Source organism: Eumetopias jubatus, unplaced genomic scaffold, assembly GCF_037043125.1.
Source record: "Eumetopias jubatus isolate StellerSeaLion01/CBP00866 unplaced genomic scaffold, mEumJub1_p1.0 scaffold_9, whole genome shotgun sequence".
NCBI classification, from domain to species: Eukaryota; Metazoa; Chordata; class Mammalia; order Carnivora; family Otariidae; genus Eumetopias; species Eumetopias jubatus.
In genome coordinates this window covers 37,415,949-37,432,686 of record NW_028274815.1, presented here as the reverse complement: position 1 = coordinate 37,432,686, position 16,738 = coordinate 37,415,949, and the positions used below count along the sequence as shown (strand labels likewise).

Sequence of the window (16,738 nt, the reverse complement as noted above, 5' to 3'; positions counted from 1 at the left end):
TGACATGATAAAAATATGGATTCTGGTCTTCCCTTTAAAAAAAAAAGGGTGACTTGGCAATTCTGTGTCTACATTGCCATAAAAGATCCACTGGTTGGAGGTGAATGGCAGCTGCCCTCTTCAGAAGGAGCACATCAACTATAGGCCACAGCTCTCCCAGCATCCCCTAACTCTAGTTCACTTCACTCAATGACATCACTGGCCTCAGACTCTAAGGCTCCTGGAGTCTAGACCCCTGGCCACAGGTTCAGGACCAAGCTGTGGGAGGCTTAGGGTAGCCTGAGTACCCTTTAACACTCCTACCAGAACCTCATTCAGCAGAAACACTAAGACTTTCCTGCATTGCTGCTTTTCTACTCCCTCCTCCTTCTTCATCCAGGTAACATCTACTCATCTTTAAAGACCCAACCAGACATCAACTCTAGAAAGCAGAGTTAGGTGACGCCCCCCCAATGCTCCACTAATATTCCAAGAATGCTGCCATGTATCTAACTACTCATGAATCTGTTGTCTCTACTACTACGTGAGCTTCTTGAGAGAAGGGACTGTTGTCTAAATTCATCTTTGCAACAGCAATGGCCAGTCTAGTACATTGTGCACAGCAGGTGCTCAAACTATTTGTTGACCTCTACAATCAAAAGAAGCATTTCTTGATATATTTGCAGTACAAATAAAGTCTCCTTCTCCCCTCTTTTTTTTTAAAGATTTTATTTATTTTTATATGACACAGAGACAGAGATAGTGAGAGAGAGAGCATAAGCAGGGGGAGCGGCAGGCAGGCAGAGGGAGAGGGAGAAGCAGGCTTCCCGCCGAGCAGGGAGCCCGATGTGGGGCTTGATCCCAGGACCCTGGGATCATGACCTGAGCCGAAGGCAGCCGCTTAACCGACTGAGCCACCCAGGTGCCCTCCTCTCTTATTCTTAAGGACAAATTCTAACAACTTGAAATGGGGGGAAAATCAGCATATTCTCTGCAAAGAAGGGCTTTATGGACTGCTACTGATCTGATGTAGGACCCAAGGAAAAATTTACCTTCCTTATGGAGGAAGCAAAGTCATTCTCTCTCCAGGGCCTTTGGAGTTTCACCATCCAAAGTATAGTGGCAAAGATCTTTACAGATATGGTCAAGTAGTTTAACAATCTGTGACAGCTCATTCACTTCCAGTATTGTTTACACTGACTTAGTTTATGATATTGCCATTCACTAAAGAAGCAGCATGAAACCACAAGTGTGGTTCTGAGTTTTGCTTTTTTACTGTTCAGAGAAATTCAATAGAGATGTGCATGCTATATCACTGACACATTTAATGGGACACCAACCCAGAAGAATCCTGGAAGAAATGGTAGCACCGGGTCTTAAAAATTCAGAAAGAGACCTACTTTCCTTCCTGTATAGTTTCTATGCTGTAGGAAGTATTTGCAGCCTCTGGTACTAAATTTTTCTGAGTAAATAAAAATATAAGTTTTGCCTTTAGGGCTCAAACATCATTTAAGATTTTATTTATTTGACAGAGAGAGACACAGCGAGAGAGAGAACAAGAAGCAGGGGGAGTGGGAGAGGGAGAAGCAGGCTTCCTGCTGAGCGGGGAGCCCGATGCGGGGCTGGATCCCAGGACCCTGGGATCATGACCTGAGCCGAAGGCAGACGCTTAACCAACTGAGCCACCCAGGCGCCCTCAAACATCATTTTAATGCATGTGGAAAATATTCATCTTAAAACAGAGCTGGATGAATCATCTGACTAGAAAAGCAGACGATAAGGCCTCTTCCTGATTTCCTGTCCCTCTTTAGCAAGACTTTCCAAAATTCTACTCCTGCATCGCTCCTACATCATCTCATGTGACTACTGGATGCCAAGTTCTCAAATGGCCTGTCCTGCAAAGGAAGTTTCCACACATTCATGCCTCCAGACTAGCCTTTCAAACACGCCTTAATCACCCATCCCACCTCATCTCCACACACACCTTCCCGGAACTATGACAGGAGCTCTAGAGAAATTCAGGAACCCCAGAAGAGCGAAAGAGGGGTGGGGTGGCTGCCGCATGTTTCCTCCCCATTTAAAGAAAAAAACGAAAGGGGCACACACGCTTTTAAGTTTATGCTGAGTGAAGACTGGGAAAGTCCTTTCTAAAGTGACCTCACGGGTGTGGCCGTGCGGCTGCAACGGCCCGAGGGGGGGGTCAAATGGCAAAGATGCCGGCACGAGCGAGTGCCAAGGGATCTGGGGCTCGGGTCTGAGTAAACGAGAACTTGATCGAGCCGGAACGCGTCAGAGCACAGAGAGGGGCCAGGACTTCGGGGGGGCGAGCCTTCGAACAGTACCAGCCCTCAGAAGGGAGAGTCTTCCCCATGCACAAGCTTCCCCACAGCCCAGGTCGGGCCGGAGGAGAGGGTCCTCCTCGTCCATAACAGACGAAAGACTCCGGGAGCATATCACCGAGCCGGAGCAGGCCCGGCAAGACCAGAAGAACAAGTCCGGGGCCGGGCCCGGGGGTCAGAGCGAGCTCCGCGAGGACCCGGAGGGCCCGAGACGCGCCACGCCTCGGTCTCCACACTCCACTTACGTCGTTGACCGTCGCTGCCCAGAGCCCGAGCTCCGGGACGGCGCCCACAGCCGCCGGGGCCCAGCACAGGAGGTAGAGGGCCACGCGAAGCAGCGGCGCCCCGACAGGAAGGCGGCGGCCGGGCTGGAGCCGGGCCCCGAAACAGCAGGAGACAGCCATCTTGACACGGAAGCCGCACCTGGCGCTCCGAGACGCCCGCCACGCCCCGGGTCCACACCTGGTGCAACTCCGCCCCCGGGAGGCGGGTTCGGGTCGGGTGGTGTGGCTCCGACTGGGAGGTGGACGAGGGGTTTGGGCTTGGGCGAGGAGGCGGGGTTCGGGCCCGGGAAGCGGGGCTGAGGCCCGGGCCCAGGCGTGGAGCTAAAGAAGGAGAGCGCGCTAGGAGGGGTGGGCGGGTCAGAGTGTGGAGGCGGGCCTCGGTGGCCGGGCCCGAGTGGGGAGGCGGGGTCGGGAGAAGAGATGCCTAGGGGCGGGGCTAGATTTGGGGCGGGGCCAGGAGGGGAGGCGGGACTCAGGACCGGGCCCGAGAGTGGAGGCGGGGCCGCGGGAATAGGCGGGGGTGTGGGCGGGACCATGCTGGGGCGGGGGCGGGCTGGGAGGCGGGGCCGGCTTGAGGGGGAAAACTGAGGTCCTAGATTTCACGGTGGTTGTGGTCCGAGAGTATGGGATAGTTTCGTGTCAAAGTTCTGCTCCTTGTGTCTCAGTTTCTTGCATCCTCTGCACATGCCCCTACCCCAGTCCTCTCAGCTCAAGGGAAACAAATTGTTCTCTAAATTCATGGAAAGTGGTCTGGAAAGTACTTCGAGGTCAGGGTCAACTGAACCCAACGCACTGTGTTGTAAGCATAACATCGGTAGCACAGTTAATAATTTTCAGACAAATAAAGCCGCCTGATTACTTGAAGCTGAAAGGGGCAGGGCTTACATCTGTCTTATTGTGTACTTAGCCCACCATTTTGGTCTTTGAAAGCTTGATGTCAAAGAGAACTACTTTATTATCAAATGTAAGTAATGTCCAGAGGAAGAATACAATCCTGGATTAATATTGTTATAATGTAAAATAAGATTGATTTATAGTCAAGAGGCTCTCTCTGCCTTATCAGTCACCCTAGTCACTTATTTAGGCAATAATTATTGAGGGTCTAGTCCAGAGTATTGAGTTGAGGCTCATGTGTATATATAAATGTGAAGATTGAATTTGTGATAGTTCCTTTTCACAAGACACTTGTAAATATATATAAATATTTTTTATTGTTTACTAATGCTTCATATAGGCCCTTTATTATACAACCATCGGAATTCAAGAGCACGGAGATAGGTTTCTGGAACACTGGCCAATCCCCACCAGTAGGTGGCACTAGCAGTTTGAAGATATTTTATATAAATTCGTGTCTACTATGTCTCTGTAATCCAGAGTTTTTAGCTTCCAACTTCAGTTGATGATGCTATGCGTACCTCTAATTTAAATCACTAAAACCTTAATTCAGTCAACAAATATTGTTTACCTTAGTGCTAGGTATTGCACTGGTAATAGACTCAGCAAGGATTTTACATTATTAAAGTACAAGTACTTTTGTCATTTAGATTTTGTGGCTATTCTATTTAAACCTGGTTTCCAAGGCAGATTAGAACTACTGTCATTGACTTGAGCAAATCAAGCAGCATTGGTATCTCCTGCATCCAAGGCACTGCCTGGATAGGGATAAGATCAATACAGCATAGTCCCTGCCATCACTGTGAGGATGTAAAAATATAAAAAGATGTGCACATGTAAAAAGCCAATTGTACAAGGCAGAATAGGTTAAAGCCTTGAAGCATGGCGATCAAGAGTGTATGGGGGTAATTTGGTTATTTTTTTCAAGAGTCCTTTATCTTTTAGAGATTTCCTTCATTTGAGTTTGCCCAGAAGCAGACCCTGAGGTAAAGATTTGAGTAGAAGTAGTTTATTTGAGAGATGCAGGAAATACCAGTAGGGGAGTGTAATGGGCTGAATTTTCCCCCCAAAATTCATATGCTTAAGTCTTAACCCCCAATACCTCAGAATGTGTCTGTACTTGGAAATAGGGCCTTAAAAGAGATAATTAAGGTAAAAATGAGGTTGAATAGGTGGGCCCTACTCCAGTATGACTGGTATTCTTATAAGAGGAGGAGATTAGGACACACACGCACACACACAGACCATGTGAAGACACAGTGAGAAGACAGTCATCTATAAGCCAAGGAGAGAGGTTCAGAAGAAACCAGCCCTGCTGAGATCTTGAACTCTGACACCTTGATGTTGGACTTCTAGCTTCTAGAATCATGAGAAAATAAATTATGTTAAGTCGCCCAGTCTGTGGTACTTTGTTATGGCAGCCCTGGAAAACTGATACGAGGAGTGAGCAAATGTGACACAGAGGGGATACAGATAATAAAGGGGGCATTATCACATCGGCTACTATTGTGGGCAAAGGGAATGTAATCCCATTGAGAAACTTAGGAGAAAGGTGTGAAGCACATACCTCATAATCATCTCACAAGAGATGAAGGAGCTGAGATATTTATATCCTCATACCTGTTAGTCCTTGGTTTGGGTCTGTCCCAGGGGCGGGGGGGTGGCACCAATGACACTGGCAGTTCCAGCCTGCTATTAGCAGGACACAGTAGTTCTCCCCACTTTGGAGGAAAGCCTTTAAGCAAAGAGATGCAGACCATGAGAGCTAGAGTCAGTTCAGGCACACTGAAATGAAAGGACAGGGGGAATATGGGCAGGGCACTGACAGGGATCACTGCAGAAACTCACCCTGAAAATATTAGCATAAGTTTTCATGATGTCTGGGATGTGCTTTAAAATAATATAAGAGGGAGAGAAGTGAGTGGGGACACAGGTAAAACAAGATTGGCCATGAGTTGATCATTTTCTAAGACCTGGAGATGGACACATGGGCATTTAACTGACAATCCTGCCTACTTTTGTGTAAGTTTGAAATTTTCCATAATAAAAAGTTTATAGAAAGTACATTAGAGACTTCTGCTAGATGGAGCAGTAGGGACCAAATTTACCCTCCTGCCTAAAACAACAACAATAAACAGACCAAATATATGAAGCAACAGTTTTCAAGACACTGGGCATCAGGCAATGGACAATTATCCCATCCCATAAGAATCAAAACACAAAACAAGACAAAAAATGAAAGAGAAAGAAAGAAAGAAAGAAAGAAAGAAAGAAAGAAAGAAAGAAAGAAAGAAAGAAAGAAAGAAAGAAAAAGAAAAAGAAAAAGAAAGACCGGCCCTGTGACTGGTCCAGCTTACTAGCTTGAGAAAGTTTCCAGGCCAAAATATAGGGAGGAGAAACCAAAGCAGACTTCGCAGGTTCCCAGAGTTCAGAAGACTAAGCTGGGATCCAATGTGAGTAAGACGGCTAGTTTGTAGGACTGAATATGGAGTGGAAAGAGCTGTACAATGAGGGAAACTTGAGATCTAGAGATAGTGATCCTCAAATCTTCAGCAAGAACTGATCACTCTCTACATGTGAGGAAACTGCCTGACGCCAAGAAGATTCACCAAAAGGAGTAAGAAGGAACAGTACCAGAAAGGGCTGGGAAAAGTGCCTGTTCTGAAGCTAACCTAGGAAATTTCATAATTTATAGGGCATTTTCTAGAGTACTCAAAAGTTTTTTGCCCCAACAGTGAGGACTAACAGTCCTAGATTAAACAAGGCTCTTGAGCACAATTAACAAATCTTAAAAGCAAGACCCAAAAGGCCAAATAGTTTCTAAGTAACTGTGTCCTAGAACAGAGCTCAAGGATATTTATAGGTATATAAAAAATCTCCAGCACCCTAGAAGGTCAAATCACAATGTCTGTCATCCAATTAAAGATTACCAAGTATGCAAAGAATAAGGAAAATATGAGACATAGGAAGAGGAAAAAAAAAACAATTGAAACTGATCTAGAACTGACACATGTCAGAATGAGCAGAAAAGAATATTAAAAGTTATTGTAACTTTTTAAAAAGATTTTATCCATTTATTTGAGAGAATGAGAGAGAAAGCACACAAGGAGGGGCAGAGGGAGAGGGAGAAGTGGACCCCCTGCCGAGCAGGGAGCCCAACACGGAGCTCAATTCTGGGACGCTGGGATCATGACATAAACCGGAGGCAGACACCCAACCAACCGATCCACCCAGGCACCCCAAAAGTTATTGTAACGTAATTCCATATGTTCAAAAGTTAAGTAGAGACATGGAAAATAGAAAAAAGACCAAATTAAGGTTCTAGCAATGCAAAATACAATGCATGAGATAAAAAATATACTGGATGGGATTAATGGTAGATTGGCTACTGCAGAAGGAAACATTAGTGAACTTCAAGACATAGGAATAAAAACGAATCAAAATCTCAGAAAAGAAAAAAGAATGAAAAAATATTAAGCATCAATGAGCAGTGAGCATCAGTGGGTAGTCAAATGGCCCGATATATGTGTAATTGGAATCCCAAAAGAAGGAAGGGTCAGAAAAAATTTTTGAATAAATAATGGCTGAAATTTTCTCAAACTTGATAAAAACTATAAACTCACAGGTCCGAGAAGATCAATTAAAGCCAAACAAAAGAAACCCAAAGATTACACCAAAGCATATCATAAGCAAATGCATAAAATCAGTGATTAAGAAAAAAATCTTAAAAGCAAAGAAAAAGGGGGTGCTCAGTTGATTCAGTCGGTAAGTGGCCGACTCTTGATTTCAGCTCAGGTCATGTTCTCAGGGTCCTGGGATGGAGCCCCACATTGGGTTCCATACTCAGTGGGTAGTGTGTTTGAGGATTCTATCTCTCGCTCTCCCTCTGCGTCTCCCCCTGCTCACACTGTCTCTAAAATAAATAAATAAATTATTTTTTTTAAGGCAAAGAAAAAGGACATGTTACATACAAAAAAAAAAAAGAGAGAGATAAGAATGACATAAATTTCTTGTCTGAAACAATACAAACAAGAAGACAATGGAGAAACATTATTTTAAAAGTATTGAGAGAAAAATTTTTTCAATCTAGAAATCAATGCTCAACAGAAATATCTTGCAAAAACAAATGAGAAATAGTCATTTTCAGATTTAGAAAAGCTGAAGGAATTAATCATGAGAAGACCAGCCCATGAAGAAATGTCCAGAAGACAATTCTAGGTGGAAGACTGGATTCACACAAAGGAATAAAGAACAGTGGAAATGGTAACAACATGTAACTATACAAGATCTTTTCTTATGGGCACCTGGGTGGCTCAGTCAGTTGGGCGTCTGCCTTCAGCTCAGGTTATGGTCCTGGGGTCCTGGGATTGGGTACACATCGGGCTCCCTGCTCAGCGGGGAATCTGCTTCTCCCTCAGCCCCTCCCCCTGCTTGTGCTCTCTCTCACTCGGTCTCACTCTCTCAATCTCAAATAAATAAATAAAATCTTTTAAAAAGAAAGATCTTTTCTTATTATTGAAATAATATCTCTAACACCATTTTTGGGTTTATCACATGTGTGAAATAAAATCTATACATCAATAGCATAAAGCCCAGGAGGGGAGAAGTGGAAATATATCATTGTATGGTTTTTATACTATACTATACAGAACAGAGACTGTGATAAGTTAAACATATAACTATAAATCTGAAGAAGAACAAAAACTGATGGGAGGTAAAATGGAATCACAAAAAATATATGATTATTCCAAAAGAAGACAAAAAAAGTAGATAAGGGGAATAAAGGACAGATAGGACAAATACAAAACAAATACCAAGATGGTTCCTTGAAACCCAACCATATCAATAATCATATTAGATGCCAATGATCTAATTATCCTAGTTAAAAGGCAGTGATGTTGGATTGGTTGAAAAAAATCCAACTATATGTTGCCTACATGGAAGGCACTTTAACTGTAAAAACACAACAGGTTAAAACTGAAAAGCATGAAAAATTCTATGATATGCTAACAGTACAAAGAGGAAAGCTAGAATGACTATATTAACATCAGGCAAAGTTGATTTCACAGCAGAGAATATCATGAGGGATATAAAGAAGGTAATTTCATAATGTGAAAGGGGTCACTTCATCAGAAAGACACAGTAATCCTATATACTTATGCACCTAACAACAGAATTTAAGATGAGTGAAAGAAAAACTGGTTGAAAATCTATAAAAATCCATAATTATAGTCACCCCCCAAAAGAAAATCTGAATCCTTAGCAGTCACTTTTTTAAAAAAGATTTTATTTATTTGAGAGAGAGAAAGAGAGAGAGAGAGAGAGAACGAGCCAGGGGGAGGGGCAGAGGGAGAGGGAGAAGCAGACTCCCTGCTGAGCAGGGAGCCTGATATGGGATTCGATCCCAGGACCCTGGGATTATAACCTGAGCTGATGGCAGATGCTTAACCAACTGAGCCACCCAGACGCCCCTAGCAGTCACTTTTTGTTCTCTCCTCCCCCGGCCCCAGGCAAACATTAATCTACTTTCTTTCTCTATGGATTTGCCTATTCTGGATATTTCACATAAGTGGAATCACACAAAATGTGGTCCTTTGTGATTAGCTTCTTTCACTCAGCATATTTTCAGAGTTAATCTACATTGCATCATGTATCAATACATTATGGCTGAATAACATTCCATGGTATAGATATCCTACATTTTGTTTATCTAGTCATCATCCACTGATGAACACTTAAGTTGTTTCCATTTTTTGGTTATCATGAAGAGCATTGCTATGAATATTTGTGTATAAGTTTTTGTGTAAACATGTTTTCAATTCTCTAGGGTATACACCTAGGAATGCAATTGGTGGGTCATAACGTAAATCTATGTTTTAACTATTTGAGGAACTGCCAAACTATTTTTTAAAGCAGCTGTACTGTTTTGTAATATCAGCAATGTACGAGGGTTCCAAGTTCTTCACATCCTTACCAACACTTGTTATTAACTGTCTCCTAGATTATAGCCATTCTAGTACCTGTGAGGTGGTGTCTCACCATTGTTTTTTTTTTTTTAAGATTTTATTTGTAAGTAATCTCTACACCCACTGTGGGGCTTGAACTCACAGCCCTGAGATCAAGAGTTGCATGCTCCACCAACGGAGCCAGCTAGGTGCCCCTCACTGTGATTTTGATTTACATTTTCCTAATGACTACTGATGTTGAATATTTTTTCATGTGTTCATTGGCCATTATATATCTTCTTAGGAAAAGTATATATTCAAATCCTTTGCCCTTTTAAAAAATTGTTTTCCCTTTTACCAAAATTAGGTTGTCTTCATATTGTTGAGTTGTAAGAATTATTTATATTTCTAGATATAAGTCCCTTTTTATCCAGCCTAATGATCTCTGTCTTTTCAATTACAATGTTTAATCCATTAACATTTAGTGAACTACTTATCACTGGCTGAACAGGGAACACGGTGAATGCAGGGCAGATCTGTAAATTTCCTGAATTTGGAATATATTCTCCAAGCTGTAGACAGATCCAGAAACAAAAGGTCGAGGCTTTATTGGCTCAAGATGTTTAAGTACAACACTGAACAATGGCTGGCTTATTACTAAACCATGCTGACCCAGGGGTGAACCCCTTAACAGCCAGACTTAAAAAATGAAAACAAGAGTAATTTTTAAAAATTAAATAAGCAGAGACATCAGTGATCAAACACTGGAGGAGAAACACAGTCTACAGGATTAATTCAGGCAAGCCACTAAACAAAACCAATAAGAAAACAAACAGTGGTAACATCCACCTCTGGAAGGAGGGACAAATTAGGATCTACGGTTACTGTTACATATGACCTGAAATATCCAGTTTCAACAAAAAATATGTGAAACATGCAAATAAACAAGTTAACTCATACATAGGAAAAAAAGTATTCAATAGGAATTGTCCCTGAAGAGGCCCAGATAATAGACTTAGCAGACATTTTATTATTTTAAAAAGCATCTATTTATAAATATGTTCAAAGAACTAAAGAAAACTATGTTTTAAAATTTTAACCCAAAATGAAATAGAGAATACAAAGAAATACAAGTTATTAAAAGAAAAAAATGGCACTCCCAGAGTTAAAAGTACAATTACTGAGGGGCACCTGGCCAGCCCAGTCTGTGGAGCATTGCAGCACTTGATCTCCAAGTCGTTGAGTTCTAGCCCCGCATTGGGGATAGAGTTAACTTAAAAAAAAATTTTTTTTTAAAAAGGTACACTTACTGAGATGAAAAACTCTCTAGAAGGACTCAACAGCAGATGTGAGCTGGCAGAAGAAAGAACTAGCAAATGTGAAGATAGATCATTTAGAGATGCTCTCATGTGAACTATAGGAAGAAAAGGATTTGGAGAACCACAAATTTATGTAACAAGAGATTATTTCTCATCCTTGGAGAAACTATGTTAAAAAGAAGCCATCAGGACTTGTGGAGTTAAAGCAGCAGTCTACATTCCCTTGAACTGCCCAGACCATTGTGGTATAATGGAACTTTGGTTTTCAAACTCCAGTGGATGGCCCTTTAATTTGAAGTTTGACAGGGCAGAGCCTTAGAGCCTGCTTCCGGGGAAAGCACTTGCTCTCTAGTTCTGAGGTTAGAGTCTAAACATCATCTGCAGGCTTGGCTTCAACAAAATGTGCAAGTCAGAGCATTCTGAGGAATATTCTTTAAAAGAAAGTATTCATTTGAAGCCCTGTGTTCCCTCCTCTGAACTGTTATTCAAGACAGCAAGGCTGTTCTTTGCAAATCCCAATGTTCAGAAAAGAACCTTCTCAGTGAATATTAGTAAATGGATGAATTGATTATACGTGTCCTCACAGGACTGTTGTTTGAAACCACTGTCTTGGTTAGAATTTATAACTGCAGTCTCAATAAATTCATGAACTAATTTCATATTCTTGTGTCCTTAAGAGGTAGGAAGGGTTAATATATAGAACAATCAAGTTGCTCTTTCAAATATCTATATGTGGAATCCCATTTCAATAGAAGATATTGTACATGAAAATATTCTGAGGTAGTAGTCTTTGGGTTACAGCTTTAGAAATAATCATTACATTAAAAAAAAGTTTTTGTTTTAAAGATTTTATTTATTTATTTGGGGGGGTGGAAAGGAGCAGAGGGGGAGGGAGAGGGACAAACAGACTCTATGCTGAGCATGGAGCCCGATGTGGGGCTCGATCCCAGGACACTGAGATCAGGACCTGAGCTGAAACCAAGAGTCCCACGCTTAACCAACTAAGCCCCTCAGGCACCCCTCATTACATTTATATACAATTAATTCAGGTAATTTAGACAGGCTTACATTAAATAGAAGGGCAGTTTTACTTCTGTTCTGGGAGCTTTAAAAGAGAGAATAAAATCTACATATAGAAACATCATGCATTACTGAAATGTTCATTAAAGAAAACAAAACTTCCCATTTTTTCATTTGTCATCCAAGGTAACTAAATGTCTTTAGAGAAGCTGCTGTCATAGCTGGTTTATTTTTGGGTCAATTATTTTCCCATTGACTCAGCAGAAGTTCCCACTTGTTTTTGCCATTGACCAGAAGAAGTCACAAAGGTCCTGACTTGCATGAGTCAGGATTAGTCTGGCCACAGTCAATCTGATTTGCAAGATAAGAGACTGTGGTTTGGCCTGTTTCCTGAGCAGGAACTTCTGCTTGGTCTGGGGTCATGGAGCCAGAGGGAGAGTGCCCCCCAACCCGGGTGGGCACTCGGACCCGCTTCTGGTCCCCCAGTCTTGTCAATAAGGCCACCACTGCTTGCCATCACCCATATACAGGGATGGATGGGCACCGAGGCTCACAAGGAGCCAAACTCCAGGATGAGATGGATAAGAGAGGAACCTTTGGGCATCAGGTGTAGAGAGTTGCCTGCCTCTGAGCCCAGGAGCCATCTGAGGTGAGGGATGGCGGCTAGTCTCCTTCCCTCTGCCAACTTCCTCACCTGTGTGCATCCCAGGCAATGGTGAAATTCTTTTATTTTTGAGTGATTTTGTGTTATTTTGGAGGGAGTTGATAACACAATCAGGGAAAATATTTCTAATATGACAAATGATGTGTTTGTACTGCATAAAAAACAAAATTGGGAGAAGCTTCTAATTGGGAAAAGCCTCTAATAAATGTAAAGTTCTTTCAAAGACCTTGCCTCCTCCCTTTCCTACAGAACCACCCAGGGGGTTGCAGGAGAAGGGATTGCTATTTTTCTGTACACTTAGGGAAAGTCAGACTCCAGGAGAGCCAAGTGACCTGCCTAGACTGCCCAAGGGGTGTTCACATGACTGGTTCCCGTCCAGCCTCTGCCCTTGGCTGTGTGGCCCAGCCTAGGAGGCTGATCTTCACTTCCCCTTTCTACTTAGGAAAGGAAAAGAAAGGAAGGGAAGGGAAAGGAAGGAGGGAAGGAGGGCGGGAGGAAGCAAGAAAAACCCTCCCAAGGCAGAGCTAGTCCCTGCAGGTCATGAGTATTTCTGGTATTTGTTTATTTCTCTTGCCCCCTCGCCCTCCCCAGCCCCATCCCAGCCGGCTGAAAACAATGACCCAATTTGTTTCTCTGTTTTCTCTCCCTCCCCTTTTTGCCCCTAAGAGCCACTTTACAAAAGTAATTTGAGTTTTTACAAAAGGGAATTTAAAAGGCTATTTTCAGTTCATGCACAGGAGACAGTACAAGAGTTTCCCAATGATTGGGTCCTCTGAAAGTTAGTTCTTCCAGAACTTTCAAACTTTTAAATGTGGCTAAGAAGAACCACTGTGGTACCAAAGTTCTCAGTGAGATTTGAAATGTCTGAATAATGGTAGTGCAGCTTCATTCCCCTCTTGGAAAAAGGAAGCAGGGATGGGAAGTTGCTGCCCATCACATCCCATTTAATCAAGGGCCTGACACATCGCTGTGGGTTGGAGATGAAGTGAGTTTCTCTGCTGTGTTTGTTGATGTCTCAAGAAAAGCCAGAAGCCACAGCTTGCTCACCTCTCCACGCTCTTCTGTAGCAGAACGGGTCCAGGCTTCTCGGCCCTTCTCAGGCCACACGGCACAGACTGAGCAAACTAGACAGGTTTTGGGGGAGCTGTGAGCATCGATGAGCTATTTATTATCTATTTGTTTACACTATACAATTATAGTCAGAAATATAAAGCACAAAATATATTAATTTAGGTACATCATATTAAATTTATATGAAACTTCCAAATAACAGTTTTTCAATTTGCTTATCTTACGGATGTGAACATACCTTTCTACATCAGGTTTTTTTGCTTGAACTAGCCAGTCAGTTCCTGATCCAGGATTTAATGATGAACTATTCACATTCTTGATAGTCACCCTCAATAAGAAACTTGGTTTGCACAAGTAGGCGATATAAAATTTTTTGTTGATTTTTTTAAACAACCATTCCAAAATTTCTAACAGTAGAAATTATCTTTATGGGTTCTAACAGCCTTTTTTTTTTTTCCTCCTCTTTCACTGATAAAATGTGATGCTGGCATTTTCTACAACAATGCAGATCCTTTTCAAACCCTCAGAACTTTCTTGCACGGAGCATTTCACAGTGACAGTGAAGCAGGCTCATGCTGGAGACTGGGGCTCCTGGGTTGGCAGCCAGGACCAGGACCCAGGCTGTGGGGGCCACACCTCTGGGCCCAGTGCACACACGGATGCTCACAGGCTGCGGTTGCTTGGCTGAGACTCCTCACAAGTGGGGAGCAACAGGCCCGAGGGATTTTAGTGCTTACACTGCATCGGTCTACTGCCTTCACCGGCAGAGTAAGTCAGGGTCTCCCTGCTTCAGCCCACCCATCTGAGAAGTGGAGATAATAGTAGTACCTACCTGCTGAGGTTGTTATTAGGATGAAATGAGTGCTACGTGTGGCCAACTATGTACTACCTATGTGTTTATTAGATAAAATTAAAAGGTCGAGAGGCTCTGGAGCCAACCCTAAATCACATGCAGAGCCAGCCAGAATCAGATTACTTGGTTCTGAAATTCTGGCTGCACCCCTCTCTAGATGTGGGCCATAGCAGGTTACTCAACATCTCCAGCCTCGGTTTCCTGGCCCATACATGATGATGGCATCGGTACCCATGGTAGTGATATACAGATTAAATAGGGCAGTTCACGGAAAGTGCTTGAAACACAGCAAGTGCTCAAAGAACAATGGCTGCCAAGACGTAACAGAGCCTGGATGTGAACTCAGAGGTGCTGAGTTCTAAGCCAGGATGGACCTTGCCCACTGCCGTCTACCGCCCGCAAGTTGTGACTCCCAAACAGAAAAGCACTCCACCTGTCAGACTCTCTTCTACAAGGTATTTTAAATCTTTCCACCCAGACTGTACTTTTCAATATTTTTTGTTCTTCATTTTTGGACTCTGGAGTGGTTTTTCCATCTCCTGATAGAACAATGCCAAGATCAGTCAAAGCGATCGCATCGAGGGCCAGGCATTAAGGGAATTCCTTTCGCAAAGGTGTGGAGGCTGCTGGACAGTGACCACTGTCTTTCCAAGTAAGTATGATACATCCTTTCTCATTCATATTTTATTAGGAAGTCCTATCAAAGAATTAATCAGTTATAAAACTTTAAGTATTAAATAAATCTTTCTTATAAAATAGGTGATTCATGTAAGAATATCAGATTTTTCATAAGGCCAGAAGCAAAGTCAAATACAGCATTTCATTTTACAAATTATTTTTACACTTAATGGTAATGAAAAAGAAAAAGACTTTAAAAAAATAACACTGACTCTGTGCAAATGTTAACATCAGAGATGTTAACTCATCTGTAGAGATGAGGCTGTTAAAGAGTAAATGTGGGATCTGCAAGGGAAGCAACATGAAATAAGTCATCTTTTATTAAAATAGATCTTTTGTCTCTTTCTAGCATATACATATATATGTATTTTCTCTTTAAATAAATATATATTATGTATTTTTCATGATGACTTACTTGACAACATTCACCTGGTGCTTTACAGCCATGGCATTTGACTGGGAAAGGAAGACAAATTCCGAAAACATGGAATGTGCAAGGAATCTCCTAAAGCAGAGGAATTTCCTTGAGTTGGGAATGTCTCTCAGCTCTCCTCATATGAGGACTTCTGAGTCTTCTGAGGAGTCGTCGGTAAATAAAAGTCCATCTGGTGATGGGCTCCCCAAGGGCAGCGTGCTGCATTGGGACCAGGAGACTCCATTTTTTACAAGTCTGTCCTCTGGTAAAACACAGTTCTTTCCCGGGGCAGCGGACGCCAGATCTCCCCATTCCTCATTGCTCCCGTTCAAGATGTACCTTTCCTCGTGAGGTCTGTTCTCGTGAACTTCTGCTGTGACCACGCTGACGGCAGTGCTGGGAGTACAAGAACCAATGACAGAGTCAAGATCAATATTCATGTCTAGCTGAGCAAGTGCGGGGCCCTCTCCAGGGTCCTCACAGCTCTCGGGAAACTGTGTGTTGATGTAAATGACATCAGCTTTGTCCTGAACTTCAGGCAAACTTTCCAAGAGCTTTTCTAGCTGCAGCCTCAACATGGAAAACGTAGGTCGGTCCAAGGGCTCAGCTCTCCAGCAAGAGTGCATTATTTCATACCTACAAGTATACAGAAGCGTAAGTTATTTCTCGGTCCAGCACCCAGAGCCCTGAGTGCAGATCCACAGCTTGTCTTCACCTGTCCTTTGATTCTGGCACATTTTAATCCACACTAATTCGACTTCCGGGAAATTACTGGGGTTTGCCTCGTGGCATAATATTTTGTTCAACTTGTATAAATGTCCCATGGGTATGTAATAAGTGATTCTCTGTCTCCAGGAGGAATACAGAACATACGTGGCAATTACATCTAACGTTGTAAAGTAGGAGTATTTCAGGTCCTTCCTTCATGCTAGAGGTTGGCAAACTCTATGGCCCACAGGCCACGTCCAGCCCACTGTTTGTTTTGTAAATGAAGTTTATTGGAACACAGCCACATTTATGTACAATATGTTGACATATTGTCTACTCTGCTACGGTGGCAGAATTGCGTTATTGCTGCAGAACCACCTGGCCTGCAAAACCAAAAATACTTATTATCTGGCACCTTACAGAAAAATGGGCTGATCCCAGTTCCATACCATCAAATTGGGATTGCCACCAGGAGAACTGAGTTAGCAGGGCCCTGGGGCAGGGGCTAAAGAGGTGAAGAATGTGTACCTCACAGGGCTAGGTGTTCTGTGTGTGTCACTGCATTTATC

The 16,738-nt window shown here is 42.8% G+C and overlaps 2 protein-coding genes across 2 annotated transcripts in view; both read right to left on the bottom strand.

Moving 5' to 3' along the window:
• TMEM87B (transmembrane protein 87B) overlaps positions 1-2,937 on the bottom strand; it is a 49,846-nt gene extending 46,909 nt beyond the window's left edge. The window contains exon 1 of the mRNA XM_028122417.2: positions 2,564-2,937. Coding sequence (XP_027978218.1) covers positions 2,564-2,722 — 159 coding nt within the window. The 5' untranslated portion in view covers positions 2,723-2,937. The remainder of the gene's footprint in view (positions 1-2,563) is intronic.
• Positions 2,938-15,344: 12,407 nt separating this feature from the next.
• The window catches only part of MERTK (MER proto-oncogene, tyrosine kinase), a 99,408-nt gene continuing 98,014 nt past the window's right edge, over positions 15,345-16,738 (bottom strand). Inside the window, exon 19 of the mRNA XM_028122487.2 lies at positions 15,345-16,097. Within this exon, the coding sequence (XP_027978288.1) occupies positions 15,599-16,097 (499 nt within the window). The 3' untranslated portion in view covers positions 15,345-15,598. The remainder of the gene's footprint in view (positions 16,098-16,738) is intronic.